The sequence below is a fragment of the Vidua macroura genome, chromosome 3 (genome assembly GCF_024509145.1).
Source record: "Vidua macroura isolate BioBank_ID:100142 chromosome 3, ASM2450914v1, whole genome shotgun sequence".
NCBI lineage: Eukaryota > Metazoa > Chordata > Aves > Passeriformes > Viduidae > Vidua > Vidua macroura.
Window position 1 is genome coordinate 5,064,081 of NC_071573.1, and position 24,023 is coordinate 5,088,103.

At 46.1% G+C, this 24,023-nt stretch overlaps 1 protein-coding gene across 1 annotated transcript in view; it reads left to right on the forward strand.

Annotated features, from left to right (window-relative positions):
• Positions 1-24,023, forward strand: part of SLC1A4 (solute carrier family 1 member 4) — a 77,459-nt gene that overhangs the window by 41,594 nt on the left and 11,842 nt on the right. Inside the window, exons 5-11 of the mRNA XM_053972318.1 lie at positions 1,493-2,355; positions 11,556-11,598; positions 12,705-12,767; positions 17,764-17,930; positions 20,627-20,860; positions 22,005-22,199; positions 23,855-23,989. Of these exons, the coding sequence (XP_053828293.1) occupies positions 1,493-2,355; positions 11,556-11,598; positions 12,705-12,767; positions 17,764-17,930; positions 20,627-20,860; positions 22,005-22,199; positions 23,855-23,989 (1,700 nt within the window). The remainder of the gene's footprint in view (positions 1-1,492; positions 2,356-11,555; positions 11,599-12,704; positions 12,768-17,763; positions 17,931-20,626; positions 20,861-22,004; positions 22,200-23,854; positions 23,990-24,023) is intronic.

Sequence of the window (24,023 nt, forward strand, 5' to 3'; positions counted from 1 at the left end):
TTGGACAGTAACTTGTTTATTATTCACAAACCTATTTGCAGAAAAAAATTCAAACCTGATTTTTAAAGATCTATGTAATTTTTTTGTTCCTTTTGAGGAACAAAAGGAATTGTGGAATTGTATGTCTTTAAAAGTGTTTGCAGACACTTGTTTTCCTGTTTAGTCTCTGTTTCCTATATCTGCTGATTTGATGGAACATTGATTTACAGACTTCCACAAACCAAGTATTACTCAAAGGGAATGTTATCAGGGAAAAAAAAACAGAAATCAATGAGAATGTGTTGGTATCGTGAGTCTAATTTCAGTGCAAGAGCTAATCAAGACTTTTCATCAAGCTCCAAAGTGGAAGCTGGTGGACACAACTGCTTGTCAGTGGTGCTGTTACCTATTTACACACAGAAAATTCCCAGGAGCTTCAGCCATGGTATAGCGATCTTCAGGTCTATCCATGAGATCAGAAAGCAGAAAAGTCTTATTAAATCGGGATTATTGTTGCATCACACCCTGTCAGTCTCTTTAATTAGTGCAGTCTACTCGGAAAGCAGATGTGTGGCTGGTTGTTTTCACAGCGCGTTTTCTGCTAGGCTGTGCTTTGCTGATGTCAAGGGAATGAGCTGAAATGGAGCCCCTGACAGAGTCCAAACACCAGCTGGAGCTCCTGGAAGTGCCCTTGTGAGCAAACATGACAGTAGTGCACCCACGGGGCTCTTGTGGGTTTGAAAGCCCCAAGTGCCCTTTATCAGCCCCATGTATAATCACAGACACCGTCTGCTCCTCGGACAAGCACCTCGTGTGGTGAGACATGGGATTCCTCAAGGAAGGGTGCTCAGAGTCCCTGTGTCCACATCGCCCTGCTCCAAATGAACCCACAGACCTGCTGAATGGCTTCGACCGTGCAGACAGGGGACACAGACACAACCTGTCCTGGTGCCGAGGATGGCTCCTGCCTCCATGAGAAGTTCCTGGAGAGGAGAGGGGGACACTGAGGCCACATGTGAGCCCCGCTGATGGGGACAATGTGTGAGTTGTGAAGACATTGAGGGGGGATCTCTGAATGGACAGGTGAGCTGTGGGAGCACTGATGGGGATGTATGCAAACCATGGGGACACCGAGGGGGACACTCGGTGAGCCAGGGGCACACTGAGGGGACGTGACTGAACCACGAGAACATGGAGGGGGACACGTGTGAGCTGTGGGGACACTGAGGGGACACGTGTGAACTATGGGGACACTGCAGGGGTGTGTATGAACCATGATGATACTGAGGGGGGACGATGAGGGGACACGTGTGAGCTACAAGGACGTGGACGCGAAAAGAGGGGACACTTGTGAGCCCTGGGACACTGAGGGGATGTGATTGAGAGGACACGTGTGAACTGTGGGGACACTACGGCGGTGTGTACGAACAACGGGGATACTGAGGGAGGACAATGGAGGGACAAGTGTGACCCACAGGGACACGAAGGTGGACGCTGTGGGGAAACTTGTTAGCTCTGTGACACCGACGGCGATGCGTGCAAACCGCGGGGAGACACGCGCGATCTCTGGGACACCACGGGCACACTGAGGAGGCCTTCAGGACCCGCAGGGGCCTCACGCCGGCCGGGCGCGGGGGGCAGCGCGGCCCTGATGCGGCCATGGCGCGGAGCCAGCCCGGGCCGGGCGGGCGGGCACGGGGCGGGCCCGGGGCTGGGCGCTCCCTCCCCCGGGCGGGGCCGGTGCCTCCCGGGCCGGGGCGGGGGCGGGACCGCCGCTCAGTCCGTGCCTGGAGCGCCGTACGGTAGCGGCGCACGAGGAGCCGCCGTTCGGCGCAGCATGGAGGCGGCGGCGGCGGCGGCGGCGGCAGCGGGTGAGGGCAAGGCGGGCCACGGCCGGAACGGCCATGCCGAGGGCCCGGCGGCGGAGGAGCGGCGGGGCGGCGGGGCCCGGCTGCGGGGCTGCCGCGCGTTCCTGCGGCGCAACGCGCTGGTGCTGCTGACGGTGTCGGGGGTGGTGGCCGGCGTGGCGCTGGGGGCCGCCGTGCGCGGCGCGGCGCTGGGCCCGGCTCAGGTCTCCTACCTGGCCTTCCCCGGGGAGCTGCTGCTGCGGATGCTGCGCATGGTGATCCTGCCGCTCGTGGTCTGCAGCCTGGTGTCGGGCGCCGCCAGCCTGGACACCCGCTCGCTCGGCCGCCTGGGTGGCATCGCGGTCGCCTATTTCCTGGGCACCACGCTGCTCGCCTCCGGCCTCGCCGTCGCCCTCGGCTTCATCATCCGCCCCGGCGCCGGTGCCTCAGCGCTCAACACCCAGCTGGGGCTGGCGGGCGAGCTGCCCAAGAGCAAGGAGACGGTGGACTCCTTCTTGGACCTCATCAGGTGAGGCCGCCCCGCTCCCCTCCTTCCCCCGCCCTCCCGCCGCTGGAGGATGATGACAGACCCGGCAGTGTTGCACTCTGCAGCCGGGGAGCCCTCCTCTTCCTTCTCAACCCCCTTCATCTTATCCTCCTGCATCTTCTCATCTTCCTGCACCTTCCCCTCATTCTTCACCTTTTCAACCTCCTTCTTTATCGCTTTCATCTTACCATCCTTCTCATGCTAATCCTGGCTTCTCCAGAAGCACGGCTCTCTGCCCAAGTACCCGCAGTACACCGGTCAGGTGTAGGGCTTGATGCTCTGCTTCTACCCGCTTTGTTTTTAATTTTGCCTGGCTGGCTGCCAGGATGAGTCGAGGCTTGCTCAGAGTTCTGGGTGCCTAGGCCCGTTTTTGGTTCTGCCCGGAGGGAAAGCGGCTCCTGGGTGCCGGCTGCAGGGCAGGCTTTCCCTGGCACCTTCCCCTGCCCTGCTGCCTGCTGTTGCCTGTCTCCTGCGGGCAGGGCAGGGCTGGGCAGCTCTTCTCATCCCTCACACACACCTTTTTCTTTAATTCTCCAACACTTTAGCCAGTCTCCTCACCCAGATGCCTACCTGCCTCTTAGAGTGCCCTGCCATAGATGTGGGCATGGAAAGGCAGCCCTGTAATTCCATGGAGGGCATACCCTAAACGTCGTCCAGTGTGAGGATGCTCTGTAGGTTGGTGAGCTTCCCTTCCTGCCTCTGCACCTTTCAAAGGCAAGACTTGCATTCCCCAAATCTGTCTGGAAACAAGGCTTCCACTTCTAATCAGATTGAGTGTTTTAGTGTATCTTTACTCCTCCTTGCAAAGTTGCAACCTTCACATTTTTTGTTTTTCTCAAAGCCCATGTCTTATTGAGATCTGTCTGGCTTTTTAAGTAAGATAGGAGCTCACAGACAAACGAGGCAGGCATCCAGATTGTGCTTTGAGTGTTGGGCTTCCAACTGCATTTCCTTGTGCTTTGCACCCAGGTGCAAACACAAGAATAAGGGAGGTGACCTGAGTGTGTCACAGCCAAGTGGCTGGAAAGTTGAGCTTAGTGGATATCCTGATAATTACAAAACTGAGTGGGTTTTTGTGATTTTGTTTTTGTTTTTTGTTTTTTGTTTTTTTTAATTGTTTGCTTTGCTTTTATGAGTCCAGTTTTTTTCAGCTGAGATACGTTTTTGCTCTGTCTGGACAAGTGGATGTAGCAACAAAGATAAAAAGACTTTCTAAAAAAAAAACTCAAACCAACCCCAAACCCAGAGCTGTATTTACAAATTCAGGTTAATGTCCTTTTCTCCCCCTGATACAAGTATGTTCCCTTTGGATAGAAAGTAAGTCTGGTTTGTTCCATTGGCAGACATGTACTCAGTGTCCTCAGCTCACCTCTCCCTCTCTTAAGAACCAACAATTAAGGACCTTTCTTAAGGACCAGCAGTTCCTGACAGTGTGTTAAGAAGGAATAGCAGGACAACGAGAGTAGGTAGTCTGGCTGTGGTGGTGATATGTTGTTGAGTGGAGGGGAGGGAGGTGAAGGAAAATTGCCAAAAAAAAAAAAAGGAGTAGGCACACCTGGGAGAGCTGGGAAGATGCCTGTAGTGGTGGCCCCAGTGCATCCTGGTGTGGCTGCTGTACCTGGTGTTACATCCCTGTGTCACCTGGCAGCATGGAGTAGGATGGAGCTGAGGAACAGGCCAGGGATGTTCCCGTGAGCTTCAGGCTGTGGGTAATATCTAAAGTTCAGAGCAGACAGCTGTTTCTTGGTCTGTAAATGCAGGTGTAAAGTTCATCTTCAAAGGGGTTATGATGGTGATGGGATTGAGTCCTTAATTCCAGAGTAGGGCTCATAATGATGAGACTTGGGTAAAGCATGGTGGGTTGCAGAGGAATTTCCTTCTAGGAGACGAGGGGACAGGAACTTTCCCCCAGTGCACGTATAGGGGCTGTGAATACATCTTTTCCTTGGAACCCCAGGGAAGGGCTGTTGCAGCCACACTGTTGGGCTGTCAAGTTGTTACAGCAGTGACAGTGAAATCCAGTCCAGAAAAGTTGTGTTTGGACATAGCCATCACTAAGACTTTCAGTCTTAGCACAAATCCCTGACAGACTGAGGGATGGGGAGAGAGTATGTGATTTTCAGGAAATAAGATCTCTCTCTCTCTGCTTTGTAATATTATTCTTCTAACTGTTCTTGACAATGTGAGTGTTTTGGTTTGAGCACTGAACTTGGTCCCTGCTGTGATGAAACTTAGTAGAGTAAATTCATAATGAGATAACAAAGCCTTGATTCTATAGGGCCTGGAGGGTCAAAATGATTGCTTTTTGTGTGGGTGGGTCTTGCAGCATCCTCTTCTTTTATCTCGTTTAGCCATGAAACTTTCTATTAAATGCAAGAAAACTGTTTTCAGTTGTGGCACAAGACTGACTGTGTCCTTCAAGGCTTCCCTGTTGCGGGGTTTCAGAGGAGAGGTAAAAATGAGTTGCAAATGGGTAAACTGAGTCCCCCATCAGCACTGAAAACCAATGTAAAACATGACCCATCAAAGAAACAGCAAAGAGGAAAGCACAGCTGTGTGTCACTATTTGGTTCTGCAAGTCACTTCTGCCTTTGGGAAGTCTTTTAGATAATGATTCAAGATGTTGCTTTTCATTGTTGCCGTGATGTCTGGAGGCCAGCTTAGTTCTTGGTTTTCTTTTTCGAAGTCTAAAGCTTCACAAATGTGCATCTAGGCATGGAGAAACGACCTCTGGAAAAAAGATTTATCTTGGGCTTTGGTATCAGATGAATGATGACTCACTGGTGAACCCAAAGGCTGTCTCTGTTTTGTTTTTGACCATTGACCATAACCTCCAGGTCTGATTTTTCTGGCTGGAGGTGCTGGAGCACCCTCCTGGTTTCCCTTCTGGCAAGTGCTAGAGGCAAGCAAGCCTTGAGCACGTCTAGTCAGGGCTTAGACACACTGTCCTCTGCCCCAGGACGTGGGGTGGGGACAGCAGAGCTGTCATAAAGTGCTTTTGTGCCCCAAAGCAGGGATATGCTGATAGCTCATCTCATCTCAGGTGTATCATGTGGGCAGCTCCTTGGAGCTTCCTAAAGGCAGTGATCATGGGAGGGGATTCCAGCAAGAGTTCACAGCTGCTTCCACAAGGCTGATTGCTTTAAAAAAGGCACCCAGAAACTGGGGTGTTCCCTGAACTCAAGGCAGGATCTTAGAATTCCTTAAGTCTGTCAGCAGAAGATGAGGGGAGTGGAGGGAAATTTTAGAATTTCTGAAGTTTTCCCTTACTCCTTTTTTTGGTGGAGAAGATAAAGCAACAGGGACTAAAGAGAGCTTGTGAGCTTGATTGTGAAGTGGTTGGCAGCTGGAGGAAGGGGCTGGCTGGGACGTAGTGGGCTCTGGGGCTCAGCCCCCACTTGAGAAGGTGACACTGTGGTTGTGTTGGCTGTGCTTGTGCCCTGCATGTAACCAGGGAGAGGGAGTCCCAAGGATGGGACTCCAACCACCTGCTCACACAGCCCACCTGCAGCTTGTTGGAAAGCAGTTGAAACAGCAGGATCAAGTGTTTTGCAAGAATCTATTGATCTGTTAACACTTTTGATGGGCAATTGTCACGACTGAATGTTTCAATAAGGTCAGAGTTTTGTTCTAGCTCTGATTTGTATTTGCTGATTCAACAAAATTGAACAGTTTCACAGGAACCTATTGATCCTGTCAAAATTTCCATCAGGGTGATTGTAACATTTCTCTTGGGTGAGGTCAATGTTTTGCTGTCATTTTATACAAAGGACTTAAGTGGAGGATCTCACTCATCAAAAAAGGAACATTTCAGCAGAGTATTTTACCTTTTTTTTTTTTTTAGTGGAAAAAAGGATGTGAGACACAGGCTTTCTTTGCCCAATTTTGGGATGAAAACATGTTTTGCAACTGTGAAATTGGCTTTGGGGAAACAAATTCTGTTTTTAATCCAACCCTAGTTGTAACAGTCTGGGAAGGGAAGGAGGTAATCCCTTTTTTTTTAATAGGAAGAGTGCACAGAGGTCCACATGTCTGCCCCAAGCAGTAAGGTCAGGGTTTCCCAGTTTACCAGGCAAGTCTGCAAAAACTTTAAATTTTATTGCTTCTCAGTGCCCTTTCTGTCTCTCTGCCAGATGTTACCAGCTGAGCTGCCAAAGGGATGCAGCTCCATGTCTTTGCTCCAAGTGTCTTCAGAACCACAGGGAAGGCAGACATGAGCACGGGGAGAAGCATCAGTTGTGTTTTGCAGGCTGGGCTGCAGAGCAGGTGGCCAGAGTGGGCCACTCAGGCTGTGACCCTCTCCTGGGCACCAGTTGCTCCAGTAGCACTTGTTCTTACAGCCTTGGTCTTCCCAGTGAGTCACCCAAAAAAGCAGCCATGAAGGCCATCTCTGAAATCCCAATGTGGAAAGACAGTAAAATGTGACTGTTAGAGGAGGAGGGGAAGATGCCACCTTTGAGTTCATAAATAGAATAAAAAGTGTCCAGGCAATGACTGCAGTTACGCCAGGAGACAGGCTGACTTCTGGGCTTGAAGCTGATGTCTAGTTCTTAAAGTTTGATTTGTGTCACTTTCTGAGTCTGGAATGAGTTCTGTAGGAAGAACTCAATGTTTTCATTCATGTGCCTGCACTCTTAGGCAGGGTTTTTTTTAGTAAGCCTCTGAACATTTCTGCTCCTTTCATTTGTTGCCTTTTACAACTGACTCCCCCTAGTTATGATTTATTTTGCAAGCATCAGAAATACAGACTGGGCCATTAAGACAAAAAAGTGTCAAATATCTGCTATAAGTAAACACATTTTAAAGTTTCTCTGTGTTAAAAACAAATGCACACACTCACAAATTTGAGTATGTACAGGGCATGTATTGTGCATCCACATATCAAAAAGCAGATGAGGAAAATTGCTGTGTGATATTGAATGAAAATCTTGGGACAGAAAAAAACCCAGAGGTACTGGAGGAATTTGAACTGGGCTCTGGCATTTTGCCACAGATGGCAATAAAGTTCCTGTGAGTGAACTTGTACCATTGAAAAAAAAACCCTGAAAACTGGAGATAACCAACACAGAATATTTTTTGTAGTCTTCCTCAAAAAAGTATGTTTTTCAACAGCAAGGTTTTTGGCCTCAGAAGTGGAAACTTTTTGAAAGAAGCAATGTGAGAGGAATGCATAGTATTTTAGGGTTTCATTCCATTTGCCTGGATTTCCCTTCATGCTTTTGCTGCCAGAGCAAAGTTGTTTGCAGAGCTCTAGCAAACGAATCATTTAGAAACAGTTGTTAATAATAATCCCTTATACATACAATGGAGGAGTTCCTGTGTAATCCTCATCCTGCTGGTGGAAAGATACAGGCCTGTAAAGAAGAGAGCAATTTGACCATAATATCAAAATGGAGAAGGAGGAGAGTTACAGTTTTCTCCCTTTGCCAGCTCCAGGTTCCCTTAGTTGTCTGGGATTCCCAAGAGTGGATGTTGCAGCTAAACTAAGATTTCTATTACAGCAGAAATACAGTGGGATCTTCCTGGGTAGTAATGGTCCATTTTTGACTGGTAGGAGCAGCTTTTCACGGGAAGAAAGGTGCATTTATCCAGCTGTGCATAGGGAGATGGTGTCGTGAGCACAGTATTCAAGCAGGAAATACACACTTAACACCTGTCTTTGGTGCTGCTACTTTCTTGTTCCTCTTTTAAGAGGATCTGAGAAGGGTGATTTCTCACCCTGTGTGTAGTGCAGTTACATGGAGGTTTCCTGCTTCAGCCCCAGGACACAGCTGTCCCCCTTGGCAGCTGTCAGATGGATTTCTGATACGGCTTTTTTTGGGGCTGTCTGCACAACTGGCAGCAGGCAGAGAGAGGCTTTCCTGCCTGGTGCTTGGTGAGTAGAGCCTCTCTGTGCCACCTACTTCACTTTTATGGCACAAAGAAGTTGGGGTCTGTGCGTGTGTGGAGCGAGGTGCCGGCAGCAGGGGAGCACGTGGGGTACAGGCAGCACACCTGTCCCCTGCCATGGTGTGTTATTGGCCTGTTTGTGCCACGTGCAGCAAGTTTTGTCTCCCTGCATTTGGGGCCAAGGCTGTCTGATCCCACACTGCTGTGCTGGGCTCCTTATCACCCAGACCCAGGGTTTGGCCAGCCCCGCGTTCTTGTGATAATCCACATCTGCTTCAGAAAGACGACCGTGTTCTCTGGCACAGGGCATGGGGATGGGGCCATCAGAAATAGTCAACAATCCAGCCATACAACCAGGGTGATTTCCCTAAACTCCATGTTCACGTTTGCTACAGGCTTTCAAAGCACAAAAACCTTCTAAACCTTTGGTCCTCACAGAAAAAACAACTGGCAGACACCCAAATTTCATTTGCATGCCCAATTACCCAGCTCATCAGCTTTCCTGTTTGTTGGTTCACCCTCACGGGAGGGATGTCCACACTTCCCTATGCAGCTTCTCTGCTGACAGGCACAGAGCTCTGCTGACAGGCACAGAAACACAAATCTGTGTTTCTGTGATGGGTGAGCTTCACCTTAGCAGGCGTGAGGAGCAAACCCTGCAGGCACAAGTCCGTGATGGGCCCAGGCAGGTCACCAGCCAGCTTTTACCTCTCCCCAAAGCACACAGCATCTTGCCCCGTTTTTCAGGCACTGTGGTGGTGTTCTTGCACAAATCAATCCAAAGGTAAGAACTTGTGATCTGACCCACCTGTAATTAAAGTTGAATTTAGTTCACATGCTGACTGATCTTAGGTGAGAAATAAGTGTAGTCTGTGCAGACCTCGTGCCTCTAAGATAAGCCATTTGTTTGTAGATTGCTTTTTATGACCCGACATATTTTGTTCTTAAGCTTTGGGATTTGAAACAGAGGAACAAAACATTATTTTATGTGGTTTTGGTATTTTGCAGTCAGGTGTACTTAGAAGTTGAACAGAACATATAACTCCTTATGAGCTGCTTAAGATCAAAATTTTTTATTTGGCGAATTGTCAAGTCCTGTGAGGGATCCTGGAGGAATAAAGTGTCTACTCTAGGTTATTTTTTAGCATTGTTCACACTTGAAGTAAGAACCTGCCCCTTGCCTTGCTGTAACAGGGTTGCTGGCATCACTTAACTATGTGCTTTAAGTATATGCTTGGAGATAAGTTAATGTTTAGTTACTGAGGCCCATGCCTGACATACTGTACAAATTATGGAGGGTTTGGTTTCCTGGCCACATTTAAACATTGGAGAACCATGTTGTTTAGGCTTTAGTATTGCTTCCTTTGGTTTTGTTTTCATCAGGATGGAAAAGCTGATTTAAAGAAAAAAAAAAAAAAAGAATTGATTTCTGTTTGGTTTTCAGTCTTTTTTCATCTCTTTGCTTCTTCAAAGTCCAGTCAGTTCTTTCTTTAAGAAAAATAATCATCCTGCTATGAAAAGCTGAAAAGAAATAGCCTTCTTTTCCCAACAGCATGAGCCCATTTGTATATGTGATATTTTACTCCTGATAAAAGCAAGTTTGCTTTTACTTTACTCAAGGTTTTCATCCACCAAAGAGTTCCAGCTGTGCAAGAACTGATGCACAGTTAGCTGTTCCATTGATCTTATTTGACCACTTCTTGAGCGTCTTTGCTGCGTGAGAGCTCGCTCTCCTGCTTTCAGACAGACAGCTGTATTGTCAGCTTTTGAGGAGAAAATGTTGCTGTTTCGTTCATGCTTGGTGGAATGTAGACTCCAGAAGACAAATTATTCTTGCAGCAATCCTCCTAATGAACTTGTAGTGCATCAGGGAGAGAGTGAGGCTGAGGTATTTCCCAGCAGACAGGTGTTTGATGAAGTCCCATGTCCTTTACAGCTGCTGTCAAGGCTGTGGGAAAACTCCCTGTGTGGCAAGAGCCATGCAACCAAAAAGGCCAAAGTCCTTATCTGGGCCACATGTTAATCTCCCTCTTGTTTTCAAAGATTTGACTCTGCTGCTGCTTTTCTTGCTCTGGTTTGGATTTGCACGTCCCATGCCATTCATGGAATGACCACAGCCTGGTTTAATGTTTGCCTGGGTAACTGTGGCAAAAATGGGGGGAAGTTAGCAGGGCACAGCCTGGAGGGAGCTGCAGCTTCCTTGGAGCTGTGCAAAGAACATGGGATGGGGAGCAGCTATCCAAATGTTTTTTGCCACAATTAACTGGCTCTGGGTAAAGTCTTCTGTTTCCTTACCATAAGAGTTCTTGTGCCTCTGTGATGCCTTCTACTGGCAGTATTTTCAGCTGATACCCATCACATTCCTGCCCTTGCCAGCAGTGGTCCTGCCGTGACCCCAGAGATCAGCTTTTATTCCTGTTTTCCTTTCTGACACAGAAAACCAAGAGCTGTCATTTGGCTAGGGGAACACGTGCTCTTTGCCCATAAGGGGAGAAAGGAATAAGAGCATTAAAACCAACTATAAGATACCACAAGAAGCCTGGAAGAAAGCTCTGCTCAGTCCAGTTCATGATTTTAATTTCCTGTATGCAGATACATACTGGATGGTCAGAAAGAGTGTGCATCACTTTGCATGCTGTCCTCTCTGCACTAACCTGATGCTACATTGGCATTTCTGTGTGAAGGCCCTACTGGATTCACATGTTCCATAGGAGCTGCCTGTACTTTCCATCTGTGTTGTCCCAGCCCTTGCAGAGAAGTCTGCCCTGTGATACTGTTCTGCTCTGCCTTGCTGATCAGGGAAGCTGGCCTTGCTGTGCTGAAGGGTTAAGCCATTCTCATAAGTGGATTTTGCTGATTGGATTGTCCTTCATGTTGATGCTGCGAGTGAAGTGTAATCACATGAGCAATGTTAAAAACCTGCCTGACACTGGAGGCCATAAGCTGGTGCTGCAGGTGGTGTGGCTGGACCATTTTCTGTAGCCACTGGGCAATGGGTGTGTATAACCAGCTTTGTGTGTGATTTTGGGCAAAGATTTAGCTCTGCCCAAAAGGTGAGGTGTGGCAGCAAGCATCTGTCATCTCTTTCATGTGAGCCCAGGAAGATGGCATCCACACCTCTGGACACACAGCAAGCTCCATCCTGCTGGAGAATCTTCCGTGCTACACACTTCACCCGTGCCAATGTGCTTGCCTTTGAAGAAGGCATTCTGTTTCTGAGAGTAAGATACATTGGTGCATTAATTTAAGAAGTTCCCCACGACATATTTAATTTTCCTGTTTGTCTTTTACAGGAACCTGTTTCCTGCAAATCTTGTTGCTGCAGCTTTCGAAACGGTAAGATCTGTGTGGACTTTGGACATGAGCTACAGTGCATAGGCTCTTTTATTGGAAGAGGACTAGAAAGGTGGTGTAGAAAATACCAGAGGTTAATTTACTTACAGAAGGTAGAGTTTTTAAAAGCACATGATATAGTCAGACATACAACTTCCATGGCAAATTATTTGAAAAATATTCCTCAAACAAAAGCATATTCAAAGGCCATCTTTTCTACCTTCACCAAAAACATTATTTAAACTTTGGGTGCCATGTTGGGCAGTAGTGGCAATCCTGTGCCAGGCTGCTCACCATTTTGCAGGAGAATCCTAGCTGAAAATCCTTTGGCTATGTAGTTTAGAGCTGGGCTCAGAACAGACAAGACTGAAGACCTTTAGGCTCCCATGTGTGTAAGCATTACCTGTTGCCTGATGGTTTTATTCAGTAGTTTCCATTGTATCCCTTGCTGGATTAATTTCTCAGCCTGGTTTCTCTTCCAACAGAGACTGTGTGGTGGGATGATAACTGGCACCAGAACATAGTGTGGTTTAAACTGATGGATAGGTGCTGTAGGGCTCCAAAAAGATTTTGATTTAGTTCTCAATGCTAATTTTATATGTCAGGATAGAGAGTGTTGAGAATACTGTCATGGGGCAGAGTGATTCTTTATGATACAGGAGCAAAATAATAGCTTTTGCCTTTGTGGTGGGTTTGCTTTTGTATCAAAACCAATGGCAAACTCTTAAAATCAAATTCCATTTTACATGAATATGTAATACAGTACAAGTCAATATTCCATGAGTAAAACCAGAAGCAGTACAGAAATAACATTATGAAAAGGATATTTTGTGATGCCTGTAGTGTCAGGGTTGTGTGTGTTCAGGGATGAAATAAAGCAGTCCTCTTTTCCTCTGTGCTGCTGTTTTCACAGGGAATTGACAAGGACAGAAGCTTTTCCTTCCCTTTTATATTTAAAGAAAACAAGCCCAAAGAAGTGCCCTGCTTTTGTGAGGTGTCTAATTTGTTTATCAAAGTAAATTGTTGCCCTAGATTTTAGATAAATTGCTGACAATTTTAATGCCTGCCTCACCATTTTTGTTTGGTTGTGGTTTTTTTCTTACCTGCAGTATGCGACAGACTATCAGATGCTGCCCAGGAACACAACCTCTGGAAATATCACATGGGAAAAGGTAAGGTAATTTCTTAGATTTTAAACAAATTGTTGTCAGTAATATTTGACTACTTCACAGCCTTTAATCCTTTCCAGCAGTCTTGAGAAAGAAACAAGTATTTTTGTTTTCCTGGAACTGAGACACACACAAGCTGAATGAGCACCTACAGTCACAACAGAAAGCTGTGGTTAAGAGGAGAGTTGAGCTCAACTGATGTGACCCTTGACACTTTATTTTTTTAGGCCATGCTTTCTTAGACCTGGTCTCACTTGATCTAAATTTTAGTCAGTCTACCTAATGTTTCCAAATAACTTCCTGTAGACTTGGAACTCAATAGCAATCAAGCTGGCTGAGTATGTCCCTTAAACCTTACTCTTCATTAAGAGTTTGGAGAGAAAGTTTTTTTTCCCCTCTACCCAAGGCTCTTAAAAAAAAAATAGACTTGTTGGGTTGAGAATTTTTTCTCATTGCTGAAATTTTGTTTGAAGCAGTAGCAAGTGGTCTGAAGGAGTAAAAATTACAGACAGAACATTGCAAATAGGCTACTGTTGCAATGGTGTCACAAAGGGAACTGGTGTGTAGGTACAGACAGAGTGGTATCTTCCATATGTAGCTGGTAGGACTTCCAAAGATGCTCTGTGCCCCACTAAGTGTCATTTCTCCTGCAGACAGGGCTATCCAACATGTTTATTATTGGCCAGAGCCAACATGTTGCAGGCCCAGCAATAATTACCGTTGTTTTACACGCAGCATGCTGTGAAACAACATGGGTCCCAGGGTCCCAGCCTGCAAGGTGTCACCTTCCTCCAAATAAAATGTCTCATGTGCTGCCATGGGATTTTTGGGAGACTGGTCTGAGAAATTGCTTTCAAGGTGATTTTCTCTTCCTCAGGCTCATTCTGGCTGTCTGAGCTCAGTATCAGATGTTGGGTTACTGTGTTTTTAATATGATTTGAATTCCTCTAGGGCAAGAGACTTTAATCTTTGCATTTGTCATGGAAGGGCTCAGCTGGGGTTTGCCCACCAGTTTGTAAAACCATCAAGGAAAAAGCAGTTTATGCTCACCCAAAGGGACTCTGGAGTATATCCCTGAGCACAGGAAGCATTGGCTTCATCACCTTCTCCTCCCCATGCATGATGTGTGAGCAGGTGACCCAGAACAGTGTTTGTGAACTCTGCTTCCAGCCCTGGGCTGAACTTTCACCAGCCCGGGTGACAGGGTGACAGGTGACTGGGATAACACAGGAACTGAGCAGGGGCAAAGCTGTGCCGAGCCTGGCATCACAGGGGGAGCAGCTCCACGGGGGAAGGAGGCAGCTCCCCCTGCCAGTGCCTGCTGGATTGCATTAGCCCGGATCCAGATCCGCCGTCATCCGTGTGACACCTTGTCACTGCAGAATCCCAAAAGAGCATTTCTCTCTCCATGCCCTCGGGCAGGGCACGCCCCTGCAGCTCCGTGCTGCTCAAACACATTCGGTGTTGTTGCAGAGTGCTGAGTTATTTGACATTTAAGCAAGGGTAAGTGAAAGGGGAGTAAGTCTTTCATTTATCTTCACTGTCAGGGTTGATATGGGTTCCGTAGCAACCAAGCATGGATTAAGGCTAACCATATCCATTGAACAGAGTGCTGGCTGTCAAGTACTTTTAAAATGTTTGTTCAACACCATCACTTTTCCTTAAGAGATAAGAATGCATCTTTTGGCCCTTTAAAATGCAACATTATTGTTTTCATTTTTCCCCTCTCTTTCCTTCTCATCAGTCTCCTGTTTGATGTAACATCAGAAAAAATATTCTGAATATGCCACTGGTGTCAGTTTTTGCCAACAGTTGTGATGATGTAAAGGTTATTTCTGCTATTACTTTTCCAAAACCTTTTTTAAGTTGTTGGGAGCAAAACCAGACTGACCTTCTTTAATTCCAGAAGACGCCCTACTGTCTCTAGGGAAGAACAGACCAAATAAAGAGAGCATCATCTCAGTTTTTGTTAGCTCAGTTTTAGTACTGGTCTGACCATAGTATTTATGAATAGATGAGGATTAAGTTTGGAAAGAAGAGTATGATTTTTGGATATCATAGTGACAGAAGTTTGTTTCCAGAGGAATAAGATCATATTCCTATCTGCTTTTTTCTTTCATCAGCAGAATATTTGAGTGAAGAGGAGAAATATTTTCCTTCAACTTTCCATATGAATAGTGTAGAGCAAAAATTTCCATTGATTATATTTCCCCCTTTACTAGGTAGGGGTTACTAGGCTCTGTCTTCTCTCACTGATGAAGTGAATAGTGGGACATATACTTGTTTGCTCAGCCATGTCCTTTTTTGTTGTTTCACATGCTCACCTCATGTTTACCCAGCTTTTATGGCTACATCCTCTCTGTCTCTTTGGCAGCAAGACTTCCTGGGGCACAAACTATCTCACTTTACCATCTGCAGCACAGGGAGCCCGTGGGGACTCAGTTCCTCTTTGGACAGGAGTAAAAATACACAAACCAGTGGTTGCTCTTCTTCCTCACATCACATGGCTGCATTTTCTTTTCAGCCACCTACTACTGGGACTGTTCAATGTCAGCAGTTGTTTCCTTGATAAGCATTTTGTTTCAAGAGCTAAAAAACAATGGGATCTTCAGAGAGATTCAAGGACCAGAAGAGCTCCATGAATCTTCCTAAGAGAATGCATAATTTTAGGCAAACAATAACGTGTCCCATAGCTTGTCCAGGGACAAAGTTCTCATTAAAGCTGTTTTTGTTTGGTGTCCACAATGCTGCTTGGTTTGGCTGCCCCTTTGGGGTGATGCACTCTTGTGTGAGAGTACAAAAAGGCTGTTCAGCATCTGCCAGTTTTAGAGGCTGGGATTGTGAGGATCTTCCGCTGAAGGTTTTCTGCTGGGCTCATTCCGTGTGGTGTCACAACGAGGTGGAATTCCCTGAATGCTGCAGATCGTCCCCTGGATTTGCAGGGAGGAATTTCTTGCAATAAATTACTGCTCTAGGCAAGTGGTGCATTTTCTGCCTACGTCTGCAGTGTTGGGAGGTGATGGTGAGTGTTGTGTGCTGTAAAGAAATCAGTGAGAGAGAGACAAGGGGAGAGCAAGGCCTGAAAATGGGGACAGGGTGGCAGCGAATAGAGGGAGAGAGCTCACAAGTTTTTGGCAGCCAGTCATCTTCTGGTCACCAAGAGGTCAGGAGGTCCCCAGATCACAGATTCTAGGCTTGAAGTGCTGGTGAGTGTGAGCACTTGGAGAACAGCAGCAGCAGTTACCACAGTGCTGGGAGCAAGGTGGACAGAGACCTCTCCAAGGGTGAAATAAGACCATATACTCTCAGAGGTACAGAGTTTCTCTCCCAGCAACATCCAGGTCAGAATGCTGGGCTCTTAAAGTGTTGAAACACTGAATTTCTGTTCCATAGCAAAGTTTTATACATTTTTTTTTTCAGAATGGGAACCAAAACAAAATTCACTGTTTTTGGGACCTTTTTTTTTTTTTTTTTTTTTAAGGAATGGTTTGGGCCTATTATGATAAAATTCTGTTCCAGCTGAACTTTTCATATTACCCCTGTATCAAATGAACCCAGTATAAAATGATATCTATTACAAAATAACCTCCTGTGTACACAGATTATTTGTTTAATTAATAGGAGGGGGTCATTTGTTTTGTCTTAACTTTTCTAACCACAGAAGAGTTTAGAGCTTTCAGTCAGAAAAACCAGAATATAAACTATCCAGACAGAAAAGTGTTAGTGTGTGTGACAGCATGTGTCTTCAGACATCTCTGGAGATACACTGTACCTCATGCTTAATATCTGTCCATGTTTTCAGTTCTTTCAATCAGGAATCAAATAAATAGGGGTAGCTTAGCTCTGAACAAACAACTACCATAAAAATTGCAGATTCCATATCTAATTTTTTTTTACCTAGTGAATAAAAAATGCCAGCACCTTCACATTTTGTAAACACTTCTCTTAACAGCAGTTTAACCTTCCTGCTTTTGTGTATAATTTACATTTTATCCCTTTCCCTGCAGGACTTTGTTTCCACCTGCCATTGAGAGACAGTCCAGTTCAGCAGTGTACTTCCAGAAAAAACATCAGTCTTAAGCAGGCTGGTTTTATCAGATTTAGGAGATCAGTATCCTGAGTTCTTTAGTCAATACTCATTTCAAGCTTTTAGCTCAGAATGTATTTTTCTTTCCTTGTGTTGAGCTAGTGTCCACTTAAACTAGCCAAAAGGCCAAAACTTGTACACAAACTTCATCTGTTGTAGAAGTTCTTCCAAATAAAACAACCATTTGACATGTTTGTTCTGCCAAGTTGGAGAGAAAAAAACCCACTTTGTCAAAACAATTATATTTTTATGTAGCCACAAGAGTACTCATTCAGTTCTATGATACTACATTGCCAAAGAGTACTCTGGCTGTCTTTGAGAAGCAAACCATGAAGGACTAACAGAGCAGACCTGTGGGTAGACTAGTTTTTGTCAATAGGAGGATCCTGTTTTTATCCTCTTTTCCCAGGCAGTGACTGATTTCTGAGAAGGGGAACAGGTATCTCTCTTCTGTTCCCTATCTCCCACAGCTGACATGGACAGATGAAGGAGTAGGTTGCCACAGTTTGATGCCTTTCTCTGCCTTTCTCCTCTCCTTCTGCTTCATAACATTGGTTGGTTTTCTCATGGTTTTCACCTTGGTATCATCATTGCACTAAAGTCCTGAGTAAACTGGGGAGTTTTCTTGTTCAGGTCACTGAGAACACAAATATTATATTAAAGGGCACATGGGGAGGTAGTAGCAGGCCCTTTCCTCCTCAGTGAATCCATGCCAGCTCATAACTAGGGAGGTTTGTACCTGAACTGCATCCAGATCTCCTGGATTCCCTTCAACAAAATAGGCCCTACCTTTCCAAAATAGGTTCTGCTTGTTGATTTCAGATCAATCAGACAGCAACAAAATGAGCTGACCCTTTTGTTAGGTTTTTCTCCTATTCTCACAGGTAACAAGCCACTTTTTTGTCTCTGCAGGTCCCTATCGGTACTGAGATCAGAGGGATGAACATCCTGGGACTGGTGCTGTTTGCTCTGGTTTTAGGAGTGGCACTGAAAAAGCTTGGCCAGGAGGGGGAAGATCTGATTCGCTTCTTTAACTCATTCAATGAGGCAACAATGGTCTTGGTTACCTGGATTATGTGGTAAGTGTGTGACTGCAGGTACATCTGCACTGCAGTGTTATGCCCAGATCAGCAAACTCACATTTCATCTCTCTGTTCTGCTGTTTCCTGTGAGATCCCTCATCACAGCAAAAGTGAATCTTGTGATGTCACGCAATGGGGTCTTTTCTCCTTGCTTGTGCCCTGTAATGAGACAGTCACTCATAGCTTAAGGTATCAGGCTAGAGAACTTCAAAGGGTTGCCTATAAATCCTCTCCAGGACTCCTTTTTGATTATTTAGTGGAAAGAAAGCTCAGTATTTCCTAAGGCTGATTTCTTTTTCTCTTGCCTGTTAATGAGCAAATACATTATTTCACTTATTTCCTTGGAGTCTGGAAAAGTTTATGGGCTGACTGGTGCTCTGATCAATCCCACAAAGCTTTTGAAGCCAAAAAAAGTCTGTAAGTTAGGAACTGGAGCACACTAAGCTTTCTCATTAGGCAAGAAACCAGCGTTGGAGGAGGCAGGCACCTCTAGAGAGTGGTTCAGGCCACCTAAGCTGGGGTAGGAGCAGCCTCCTGGCTGGGTTTTCCATCAGGTGGGATGAACCTGGGCCTCAGAGCAGTATCATGGCTGTCCTGGGTAGCTGTATGGAGTTGGGCTGCTCCTGTGAAACAGCAGTACTAATACCTCACATACAGAGTGTAAAATATTCATAAAGATAGCTAGCAAACAAACTAACAGTGGGACATTTCTCACTCCCTTTCCAAAGCTGGTTAAAAAGCTGTAAGTGTGCCTAATGTATTAAATGTGTATTTAAATGTATTTCTTTTTTCCTTCATTCTGCATTTTTCATTCCTACTGTTTTTCTCTCCCTAAGAAGTAGGGTTTGAACAAAACACCTGATTTTACACAGGCAGATCTCTGTGTTAGTTGCTACCATAAGGGATTGAAAAATTCTGTCTCCAAGCAGCTTAAGCTTTTTGCTCTTGAATGTAATTCCTTGGACACTGAATACTGATAAGAGGCATTTCATGTATTCAGCTTATTACAGTGCTAGCACTTCAAGCCAATCAGTTGGTATGTAATCCTTTATTTTGTGGATTATAGAGACCACTGCTGACCCTTAACAGTGAAGCCCTTACTTGTTCTCTTTCCTTCCTTAAGGCTCTTGTGTAGTCCTGGTATTTTTTCAAAATCTGTCAAGCTGCATGTGCTTCCCAAGGGATACTTTGGAATGGTGAAATCCTACTGGCAGCAAAGGCAGCTTGAGCTCGTATCTGGTCCCGTTCAACAGCCACTCTCTTGTTTTAGCAGCACTTGGGTCTCAACTTTCAGTTCTTTCCTCTCCAGCCTCCCTCTTCAAGGGGAGGAATTCAGTGTTCAGAGCTTGTGAAGGACCAGGGCTCAGCTGGATCTGGCTAATCAGGATCCTCAGAAAGACAGTTCAGAGGCAGAACTGCAGAGGCTAAGTGGGGAATGTTCCACAGGCTCCCCTAGAAATTTGGCCAAGGGATAGAGGATGTTCACATGGATCTGGGACATAAGGAGATGTTCTCTGCATGGAACAGAGGAGCTGCAGAACCACTGAGGGAGAGGCAGGCCAGGAAGAAGTGAGTGATCTGAGCAGCCTTAAGGCTTGCCCACCTGTCCACACCTTTGCATGCTTAACCAAACCTTCTGAAGTTTGTCCTGACTCCACAAATCAGCTTCTCTGAACATGGACATTGGATTCTTTATTCCCGAGATGTACAGGCAAATCTTTTGTAGTCACACATTTTCCTGGGGGCAGGATTTTGGGGAGCTGGGTGATTTTTTAGTATTTCTTAATCTTAGAAGAAAGGGATGAAGCGTGGACAGCATCAACAGAGGTACTCACACAAACATCCCAGCAGAGCTAAGGAAGGAGCTGGCCCTGGGCCTGCAGTGATTCACACAGTTTGTTTAGAGCTGCTGTGCTGTTGGTGCAAGGGCAGTTCAGTGTTTTCAGGGCTACTGGGACCAGAGGTGTGGCTGTGGCCTGCAGGTGGCCCTCCCCCTGGAGCAGATCCGAGTGCTCTTGACAAAGGAAACTTCAAACAAATGCTGATGTGGCGTGTTTCTAGATAAGAGTCATGGATGTGTGTGTGTCTGGCTGTTGGCTTGGGGGGGCTCTGGAAGCCTGATCATTTAACTTAGTCCTTTTTAGGCAAATAGCAGAGTTAATTGCTGTCTTTGGCACATGCATCAGCAGCCTTTAGCTGAGCTCTCTGGTATGTGCACAGCTTTTTCTTAACCTCCACGGAGTTGGCACCCAGTGTGTCTGTGATTTTAATGACCTGACTCTGTACTCGTGCTGGGAGTTTCTGCATGTCTGAGACCCAACTCTTTGACCCCTCTCTCTACTCCAGTGATGTGATGCTGCTCCCTTCCCTCCCCTCCCCACTGGTGTCTTGTCCTGGTAGCTCCTGGCAGCATTTCTGCTTCCCACTCACCTTCCCTTTGGCACTCTCCTTGCCCTGTCTCTGAGGGCATAAGTGAACAGACATTTTAAAATTTGACTGCTTACCATCCACCAAACAAGAGTCTTAGAAAAGCCTTCTAAATTTGCCTGACCTGAGCGTGTGGTGAATAGGGAACTACCCTTCAATAGGTGCAGCAGATTGTTTAGGGGAATGTTATCTCCAGGACAGAAAATGCCATGTTTTCCAAGGCTTTTTGTTTGTACTTAATGACAGCCAATATTTCATTTACACAGGTATGTACCTATTGGCATTATGTTCCTTGTTGGGAGCAAGATTGTGGAAATGGAAGATATTGTGCTTCTGGTGACCAGTCTGGGAAAATACATCTTTGCCTCTATCCTGGGCCACATCATCCACGGAGGAATCATTCTGCCACTTATTTATTTTGCAGCCACACGGCAAAATCCGTATCGTTTTCTCTTAGGACTTATCACACCACTTGCCACTGCCTTTGCCACTTGCTCCAGGTGGGTTTCTGTGCCACTTCTGGGACTGTAGCCTGGTTATGTTTGTCACCCTAAACTGGCTGTATCCAGTTTTAGTTTAAGGTGTGAATGTTGTTCTTGAGATTGCAGAAAGAGTCTCCTGAGCATAGAGAGTCCCACTGCTGTCATCAGCCTGCCACACAGCACATGCTGATTATCAGTTGTTGAAAAGAATTCCTCAAAATGTTGGGGCTGTTGAATGATGCTGAGTTGGAAATATCTTGGGGAAAAAAAATAAAATTGTCTTTAAATGATCTGCCAGCTGTCCTTTCAATTTTAAGTGAAGTGAGGGTCAGTAGTGAGTGACTTTGTCCTCAGAAGTTTATTTTGTAAGTTTAGAAGGACCTGGAACAAATTTAGACTCGTCTTGTAGGAGCAAAGCAGACTTGCTTGCTAGTGTAAAGGCATTTAGCATTTATTTCAAAGATCTGGCCTGATCAGCTTTTATTTGTCATAACCAAATAATTGAGTGTGTCATTTATGCTTTTCTCAAGTACAAACACCTGATCAAATGACATATTATATAAAATCATTTCAGGTCATCCCCAAAAGCATGTTGCATGTCTGTCAATAGAGCTGAAGTACTATTTATTAACTCCCTCCTTCTGCATAGTAAGAGAGGGTTTATGAATAAAACCATGTAATTTATAATGCAAGAAGTAAATCCAAGAGTGATGTTTTATTTTAAATTATTTTTTCTGTTCATTTGAGAAGATATTATTATCATAGAATCATAGTGGTTTGGGTTGGAAGGAACTTTAAAGATCATCTAGTTCCAACCTCCCCTGCTATATTTCCATCTGTTACTGTATGTTTGTAGTTTGAGACTTGCTCATTCTACAGCCATGTAATGCTGCATACTGTGTTAAGTCATGAGTTCTTGCTTGTGGGAGATTAAAGTCCTTATCAGCTATTTCTGGATGAAAGCAGATTATTAAATACCTCTGCTCAAAACCCAGCAAGGAGGGTCCCTCATTGCCATCATGCCAGAGAGGAACTGTAAAATGGCATTGTTGCCTTGACAGTCCTGTCTGCAGCATGCTAGAAACATGAAAGCCATGACAGTGCTGGGGCATTCAGAGCACCCTGGTGCTCTGTGTTCCATTTCTCCCTGTTCTGTTTCCAGCTCTGCCACGCTCCCGTCCATGATCAAGTGTATTGAGGAGAACAACGGAGTTGACAAGAGGATCAGCAGGTTCATCCTTCCCATTGGGGCCACTGTAAACATGGATGGAGCTGCTATTTTCCAGTGCATGGCAGCTGTGTTTATTGCTCAGCTGAATAATGTCGACCTCAACCCTGGGCAGATCTTCACAATTCTGTAAGTTGCTTGCAACCACATTCTTCTGGCCCCCAGACACATTCAAGCTGTGGTCTCTCTGTTAATAGCTAACAGTTAGCATTCCACATCTCTGACCTAAAGCTTACAAACTGCTATGTAACATAATTATAGGGTGATTAAAGGATGGAGTCTTTAAACCTTTACAAGATTTGCCAGAATCTCGATTTAATAAAAGGTGGAACCTGGGAGGGGTAATTGAATTCTGAAACAGTCTTTGAGCTGTTTAAAGCTCTTTCTCACATGGAATTCCTCTCCTTCCTTAAGCATCTCACTCCTCCATCCTCCAGTCACCATAAGGCTGGGTAATTGAGGCATTCTGCATTGCCCAGAAAGCAGCCCCTTATTCCCCCTCTGGATGTCTTAGAAAATTCTCCTGCCAGCTCCTTGGTTCCTTATGCATTTGTTTTCTACTAAAGACTCTGTTCCTGCTTATCTCTGTCCTTCCTACCATCACATTGCTGGCTTTCCTGGTCAGATCTCTTGTTGCTCCCCTCCTGACTGCTTTGCTCCATTATCCCCTCCATCACCCCCGTCCTACATTCTTCTCTAAGACACTCTCCCCTCTATGCCTGGAATATCCTCCAGTGTCCCATATCACATAAAGTGTCATTATCTTCATTTTTCTCCTCAAAATCCCTTAAATGAGGATGCTACAAGCAGTTCTGGCTCCTCACTGTGCCCATCCACCTCACAGCTGTATCAGCCACATGCCCCCTAGAGCTGTTTCCTGGCACTTTTTTACCCTTCCTGGCCAGGTTTTATTTCCTTCTTGATTGTGTTTCCCAGTATGTTGTTTGTCTATTTAAGGCAGGGCTGGGGCACTGGGGTTTTTTTGGTGTGTAGCCAAATCAGCTCTTCTACTCTGAGGTACTCTCAGTGAATCAGGTGTGAAGACAGGTCTGAGGATGATGCAGTGATAGCCCAAGGAGAGCTCAGTTGCAGACATCTGCACACAAAAAGGTGTGTTGAGCACATGCACTGCAGGTTTCCAGCTCCTGATTTAGGGGCTGTGTTGGGATGCAGACGAGACACAGAGAAGGTGCTGTGCCCTGCATGGCAGAGTTTGCCTTTATACACGTGGGATCAGGAGCTATAAGTCCCTCAGCATACTGGAGCTGGGCATGTTAGTAAGGCAGCAGGATGGAGTTGAGTTGGTTGTTTCTGACCCTGAAAAGGCAGCAGGATGGAGTTGTGTTGGTTGTTTCTGACCCTGAAAAGGCAGCAGGATGGAGTTGTGTTGGTTGTTTCTGACCCTGAAAAGGCAGCAGGATGGAGTTGTTGTTGGTTGTTTCTGACCCTGAAAAGGCAGCAGGATGGAGTTGTGTTGGTTGTTTCTGACCCTGAAAAGGCAGCAGGATGGAGTTGTGTTGGTTGTTTTTGACCCTGAAAAGGCAGTGCTGGTGTTGAACCCAGAGCCATCCCCACGGTTTCTGCTGCGGATCCCTGCTGAGCGCCTGTCCTCTGTCCGTTCCTTTGCATCAGCAGGCAGGAAGGGGTTTGCCTGGGAAGCGAGCGCTCCGCGTGTCCCATGCTGGAGCGTTTGTTTACAGCTCCCATGGCAGGGAAGCACATGACAGAGTGCAGCAGGGCAGAGCTGGGAGCTCCTCTCACCAGGCATGGCTGTTGATTTGCAGCGTGACGGCCACGGCGTCCAGCGTGGGAGCAGCCGGGGTCCCCGCCGGAGGCGTCCTCACCATCGCCATCATCCTGGAGGCCATCGGGCTGCCCACCAACGACCTGTCCCTCATACTGGCCGTGGACTGGATTGTGTGAGTACTGCAGGCCTCACCTACCTGCTGTTGG